At 33.7% G+C, this 7,652-nt stretch overlaps 1 protein-coding gene across 2 annotated transcripts in view; it reads right to left on the bottom strand.

Annotated features, from left to right (window-relative positions):
• Nucleotides 1-1,061: 1,061 nt before the first annotated feature.
• The window catches only part of LOC120537389 (zinc finger MYM-type protein 3-like), a 180,756-nt gene continuing 174,165 nt past the window's right edge, over nt 1,062-7,652 (bottom strand). For both annotated transcript variants that reach the window (XM_039766293.1, XM_039766292.1), the window contains exons 24-25: nt 3,183-3,300; nt 1,062-2,466 (exon numbers count right to left, since the gene is read on the bottom strand). In XM_039766293.1, the coding sequence (XP_039622227.1) occupies nt 2,271-2,466; nt 3,183-3,300 (314 nt within the window). In that variant the 3' untranslated portion in view covers nt 1,062-2,270. The remainder of the gene's footprint in view (nt 2,467-3,182; nt 3,301-7,652) is intronic.

The following is a 7,652-nucleotide window of genomic DNA, read 5'->3' as shown; positions in this document are numbered from 1 at the left end:
TATATCCAAATAGTTGCAAGGAATAACATTTGCTACTGATGTGTGCACTGCAGTAAGCAGTGCATAAGGGCAAATGGAAAATCATTTGAACTAGGCTATTAACATATTGCTTCAGTACACATAAAGTATACCAAAAAATAAATAAAAAAGAGTCTCAGAATATTTAATTTCTTAAAATGTGTATTTACACATGTGAAACACCATATAATACTTACTGTATACAAATGCACACACAGTAAAAAATATTTTAATGCATGTGGACAAATTATCATTTTATAATTGATATTTAATAGAGTAAAAATTCTGTCAAATACAAACATGGTGTGTCCAATCCAGTATACAGAAGTTCCAAATATTTTATGCTTGTGTGCATGTATGCATACATTGTATTATAGATCATATTTGTAAAGAACAATGAGCCAGAATAATATAAACATTTACCTATGTATCAACTGGTTATGCTTGGGAATAAATATTGCTTTAGTGTGCGTGCATTACATACAGTATATGTACATGTGGGTGCATGTGATGTGTATATATAATTTTTACACACACAAAACTGTTCAAATGCACTAATATTTTAATTCTGTACATTTTTTCTCTACTCTTTTATTTTATTATAAACAGTAAAACATTTACCGAAATAGTATGCAAAAATACAAGTCTGAGAACTTGTACCCAAAGAGATATTCATTATTTTGTGGACAAAATTCAAATAGTAAAACATAATTCTAATGGTCCAAACTGTTAAATCGATACGTTTTTAGGTTTAATATTCCTAAAACATACTCAAATGACAAAGACTTGAAAGCATTTCAGATTTTTTTACTACTTTTAAATATTGTATCATTAAATGTTTTAAAACAGCATTACTCATGTCAGATTTGTTTCCTGTTCAGTATATCAGTTATTCAGAATTGCATGGCAGAATTCATACTTAACTGCCAGATGATGTTGGACTTGCAGTATAAATCTTGCCCTTACAAGTAACAATTGTTACTAACCAAACATGCCTTATGAATAGTGTAAAATGAGTCCTCCAAAGTACCAAAACAAATTGATGAAAACTAAAATAATTTAATGTAGGTCAAGGTACAAACAATTTTGAGCTAAATTCACTTAATATTGTAACATTTTAAGGAAATACCGTCTACATTCAGAAAGGAATATCAGAATTCCAAAGTTAACATGGCACTTAATAAAGTCTACCACCTAGTTAAGGACTGTACAGAATAAAAGTTAAGAAGTGATAGAATAAATAGCATAATTTAATTAAGTTCTCTTACAAGTTATTTCAGACCAGTAACTCTTAGGAATCAAATTCTATTTTCCCGAGTGTATAGTTAAGATATTTTTCAAATTCACAGACAAACAAGTGTGAGAAAAAAAACCCAGTGTGAACAGAACCAAACCACAAACACACAAAACTCCAAAGCAACATAACCTAGGAGTTTTATTAAATAAAAAAAAAGAAAAAAAAAAAAGAAAACTCACACAAAATGAGAAGCAAACAGGTACTCATCTGTTAGTCTTATGATGCATTGTAGTTTCTGCCAAACTTTAATTAAACACTTTCATTTAACCAACAACTAATGAAATTTTTAAAAATGCTAACAGAAGACTTCAGCTTTACAATTCACGTAAACATGACATGTTGAAAAGAGTCGTTCAATGGTCAGGATTAGAGTTGTACTGAGTAAATTTGTTCTACCAAGCCCTCTTTTCTAATAGGGACCTCCAAGGGAAGATGCAAATTCATTCTTATGGTGCCCTATCACCTGTAGATACTTTCCATGCAAGCCTTGGCTGAAGCAGGAAAGACACTATAATGGACAAATAACACATTGAGAAAACCTTTTTGAAGTACTTCATCAAGGCTTTTTACAGGTTACATAGTGGAAATGAAGGTGAAGAGGGCAACACATTTAATTTGAAACAGGGAACCAATGGCAACCTCAGCCAAAACTTTACTTGGCTGATGCCTACAATTGACATTTAATGATTCAGAAACCTCTGAAAAGAGTATTGTGGTCATTATTTCATTCCTTAAATATGTCCACTGCCTGGCATATCATTCTCTCCATTACAGTTTAATTTATAAGGATCCTTCCTTATATTTACAGTTATGACAGATATGGCCTGCAGCAAGCATGGTTCAGCAATGCTGTTTTCATCAAATACTGGCCTAACGATTATTTACAGGGTCAGAAGTACAGTACAACAGACATAAAATGAAAAAGAAAAATAAAGGCTGTGGGCCAAGTCATTCTTCAGTCAATGTCATCATCCAAAGGCTCCCTTCCATTGTCCTCATATATTTCCTTCACTGCCAGGATTCTGTTTAGCATACTGTCAAGCATGCTTCTGTCCATAGGAATTACAGAGTACCACAAGGGACTCTCTGCAATGCATGAGCGTTCAGGTTGCAGGTAGAACACATCATTTCTGGTCCTCAAGCTTTCTGGGCTTTATAACATAAAACAGAAAAAAATGGAATTAAAGAACACAAAAACAGCAAACAATTATAAAAGAAAATATCTGGAAACAAATACCAGTTTAAAATTTCATATTATTTATATAACAGCTACTACAATTCCATCATTTGTACAACATAATATCCAAAAGATTGGCATATTGTAATATAGTCAAAATTGCTCCCTGATGGATCCCCATTCTTGCATTCAAAACATTCTGTCTGACTGTCTAACTCATATACTATATTCAACTGTGGTAGCTAGCTATACGATATGACAGATTGTCCAAAAAAATATGTAAGAGAAACTTTCCAGTTATTTACCTTTCCAAGATAAGTGCTCAGTGGTAAACTTAAAACACATCAACATAAAAAAATGCCTTTTTCAAAATCAATTATTAAAACTAATGTCTTATCATGGTCAGTTAATCAACATAGCAATGCTAAACTAAGTAAATAAGCGCAGTTACCAACTGTAGATAAATAATAATATAAATATACATCTTTCAGTGTTTTCATTTACATACACAAATAAATGAATAAATAAATATTATATATATATATATATATATATATATATATATATATATATATATATATATAAAATGCTGCAAGTGTTTTTCAGTTATACACACAAACCAGCAATGGCAAAGCAATAACCTGCTTTGTTGCAATCAGGTACTACATGTAAATTAGGTTTTTTAATTACCATTTTGAAAGGTAGAACTCGAAAAACTTCACAGGACACCTTAGGGGGTTCATTCGGTTTTCTCTCTGCTCCAAGGCAGGAGCATCTTCATCTCTTTTTCTTTTTGCAACCGTACTGTCTGTGGATGGGAGGAGAAATTACTTTATTTCTGAATATTTAAAAAAGCATAAAAAAAATTCTGCAAACTGTATTTAAAAAGCTGTGAGTGGAAAATAACCGGCCATTTTTTAATAAGTAAACATAAAACAGTATTTTTGCTTTTAAAAGAGGTCTTATTGATGCATAAGTCATTAAAACATGTAATTCTGGTATTTTAGTAATGTTTTAAACACAAACTCAAAATGCTCTTGCAAGTTCACGATTAAGGCTTTCTTTTACATTCTAATTTGTTTTATTAAATATTACATTTTAGGTTTAAAATACCCAGAAATAGCCTGATCTAAATTTTAAAAAAAATAACATAATATAAAAGCTATTCAAAAACAGACTCCAAACCATTTTTGGACAGGTAGTGATTTAAAGGTTGTCGATTTTCTTCTTTCTTTACAGTTTATTCTCTGAATTAAGCCCATTTAACAATGTTATTACAATACTACTAAAAAATACAGTAATGTTTTTATAACATATCAACACACAATACACAAATTTGGCTACTGTTATTTTAATATCTCTAGAGGAATAAAACAAAACTGCTGAATAAAAAACATTTCCACATAATGATTTGCAGATGTGCTGTTTTTATTAAGCAAAGCTACATGGACATAGCCAACCTCAAGACATTACTTGAAACACAAGCTGAAATTGGTCCAAATATTCAACCTGATTATGCAAAATTACAAGAGATAAGTAAAAAGTGTCCAGAGGACCCAGATTACATTCACCCTGAAACAGACTGTAATAATTTAAAATTAAAGGGATGTTTCCCAGTATCTTCATCTAATTTGCTAATCACAGAATATTCACTCTTTTATCTGGTAAATTGTTTAAACCTATTAAAATAGACTTATCTGGTTTAATGTAGCCATTACTTAAGCCCCCATCACACTACAGGTCCTTCCTGCAATTTTCAGTTGCATACTTCTTAACTCGGAGGCAGTTGAAGAGAGCTTCTGTGACTTCTATTTGTGTAATTTTACATCCCCAGCAACTCAGTCAGACTGGTCTGCGACTCATCCCGACAATGTCTGATTTTGTCTTAAGGGTAAGCTTGTGTATTTATTTGCAAGAGCTGACAACCAATAAGTGCACACCTAAGGAATCATGGGTGTTTTGAACCATGCAAACTGAAGAGAAGACAGTCTGTCTAATGTGATATGTTTGTTGTATTGCAAAAGAACTGAAAAAGAAAAATAAGAGCCAAGACTGCTGCTGAAATTACTATATCTGGAAAGCCTTTGTACAGAAACCATGTTATTGGCCGGAGAAAGATGCAAGCTTGTGATACAATGAAAATGTGCAAGTGTGTCAAATGTCTATGTGAAGGTATGAAATTTGTCATCCCAGGCAATATCTAGTTGTGTAATCTGAAATCATAAAGGCAATGAGATCCAGCTACTACAGCTAATGAGTTTGAAATTCCATCTGGCTAGAAGTCATATAGTGTGATGCTGGCTTGGCATAAAAGTTGTGAGATGCATTACCTTAATATCTTCACCTTAAAAATGTCTAAACTCAATTAAGAAATGTCTGCTAAATTAGTTGCTTGTGACCTTTTAAGTTGATCATTAGTATAGACTTAACTTTTATGAGCTTCATCAAACCATAAGCAAAGGACTACTGAAATATCCATTTAACAAATTGCAGAAGGGTATTTACTGGCACACATTTTACAACAATATGAGCAATAGATTGTGTTGCAGTTATTCAGGTTACTGAGATTAACTTCTACATTGTGGAGTTTTATTTCCTCTAGGCTTAGTACCTTTAAAAGTTTATATTGTTAGTTGTGTTGCAGCTTCCAAAATGCTTGTATAAGACTCTAAGAACAAAACTATTAGAAAAATAAAAAAAAGTTCCTTAAAACCCACTGATCACCAACACCGTTGTTGGTCAAAACACATTTTTATAAAAACTTTAAACCAACATGTAAGGCTATCTAACCACTTCTGCTGTAATTGTAGTGTTATACCATCAAATAAAGTGAACACAATGCATATTTTCAATTAAAATGTAATTGTAACACTGCAAAAGTTAATGGGTAGTTTTCCGAAGAACATTTGTGTACTTGGTGAAAAGAGTGCAAGTCGAATGTTTTCTCCATTACAAAGAATCTACATAAATACTGTATGCCTTTGCCATCAGAACATGTGACTACCTGACAGAAAATGACAATGAATCCACATCTTTGCACAGATTTGGCCTTTTAAAGGCATGTGATTCTAAAATCTTGATCAGCTGTAAAACGGTATAACGGTGGAGCTACTCAGTACTGAGTTCATGTTTGAAAGTTTGATTTCTGTTTTGGGGGGGTTTATGGGTTTTTTTGGAGGTGTGATACTAAACTTTTGATCAGCTATAAAACAGCCTGTTATTTAATCGTTGTTTTCATTAAATTGCATGCTCAAAAAATGTTTTGTCTCACTCCCGCAAAAGCCAAAAAAAATGGCATTAAACAAATAAAAAATGAAGTCTTTATTTTCTAAGAGTTTCTCAGAAAGAAGCTCTAACCTTAAAAAAATAGGCCACAAACATTAAAACCATTTTTCCACTGCTATAAAAATAACATACTGTACACCCCATCAACAGAAAAAGCACTTGCCCTGAACATTTCTTGGCTTCAGTAGGGAGGTTGTGCAAGTTTTGTAGAAAGACAAAGGGCAACATCTGACATAAGCCCAACTAAAAGGGAGTTAAAACACACAAAAATAAAGGATGCAAAAATTTTCTGAAATAAAAAGAGAAAGAAAAGACAGCTAGTTTAAAAACAAAAATCCACAGCTGGCAGCACCGTTGTGTTTACAACTAGATCACCATGGATCAAAGTATACCGAGGTGTGGCAGAAAAGTAATGGGACTGATTTTTTTATTTACCAAAGTTTTTATTTTTTTCAAACATCAATGTTATCCCCTTCAAAGTAGTTCCCTTGGGCAGCTACACACCGATGGAGACATTGTTCCCACTGTTGGTAGCAGCGCTGGAAGTCTTCAACCGGTATGGTCTTCAGCATGTCCGTTACACTTTTTAGGAAGTTTTCTAAAGTCCCGAAATTACGTCCTTTAATGACATTTTTCAGTTTAGGAAAAAGGAAAAAGTCACATGGACTGAGGTCGGGTGAATAAGGGGGCTGGGGAACCACAGGAATGCCTTTTGAGGTCAAAAATTCTGTTATGGAGAGGGCAGTTTTTCGGCACCATTTTGGCACAGACCTTTCGCATGTGCAAATGTTCAGTCAAAATTTGATGAATGTTAAATCTGTTCAAATTTAATTGTTCACTCATCATTCTTAATGTTAAACGACGGTCTGATCTCACAAGAGTGTTCACACGTTCGATGTTTTCATTGGTTTTCGAAGTTGAAGTCCTCCCTGAACGGTGTTCATCTTCAACGTGTTCTGCCTTCCAAAAATGATTTGTGCCAGCAAAAAACTTGAGCTCGGGATAAAGAATGTTCCCCCTGTTTTAACATTTCAAACGTCACACATGTCGTTTAATGGCACAACGTTGCTCCAAATTCCGCTGTTCCATTTTGCGTGACGCACAACCAAAAACACAACTTCACTAATAGCAGTCACAAAAATCATGTAGTTAACGGAAGGAGTTGAAACTCGCACTGAGCTATGGGAGGGTACTGATACACGTGCTCTATCAAGGACAACAGCGCAGCGTTGCCAGATCGCTTGCAGTGTTGCCAGTCTCATTACTTTTCTGCCACACCTCGTATGCAGTACAACCTAGATTAAAGACATTAAGCAATGCATTCTGATTCAGCCATGTTTCACCCAAATTAATATATTTTCCAAACGCCACTTATTCAATTTACAGTCACAGACAGCCAGTACAGTGATCCCTTGCTATATCGCGCTTCGACTTTCGCGGCTTCACTCCATCACGGATTTTAAATGTAAGCATATCTAAATATACAGGTGCTGGTCATAAAATTAGAATATCATGACAAAGTTGATTTATTTCAGTAATTCCATTCAAAAAGTGAAACTTGTATATTAGATTCATTCATTAAACACAAACTGATGTATTTCAAATGTTTATTTCTTTTAATTTTGATGATTATAACTGACAACTAATGAAAGTCCCAAATTCAGTATCTCGGAAAATTAGAATATCAATTAAGACCAATGCAAAAAAAGGATTTTTAGAGATGTTGGCCAACTGAAAGGTATGAACATGAAAAGTATGAGCATGTACAGCACTCAATATTTAGTTGGGGCTCCTTTGGCCTGGATTACTGCAGCAATGCGGCGTGGCATGGACTCGATCAGTCTGTGGCACTGCTCAGGTGTTATGAGAGCCCAT

This window comes from Polypterus senegalus, chromosome 10 (genome assembly GCF_016835505.1).
Source record: "Polypterus senegalus isolate Bchr_013 chromosome 10, ASM1683550v1, whole genome shotgun sequence".
NCBI classification, from domain to species: domain Eukaryota; kingdom Metazoa; phylum Chordata; class Cladistia; order Polypteriformes; family Polypteridae; genus Polypterus; species Polypterus senegalus.
This window is presented reverse-complemented; position numbering and strand designations above follow the sequence as displayed.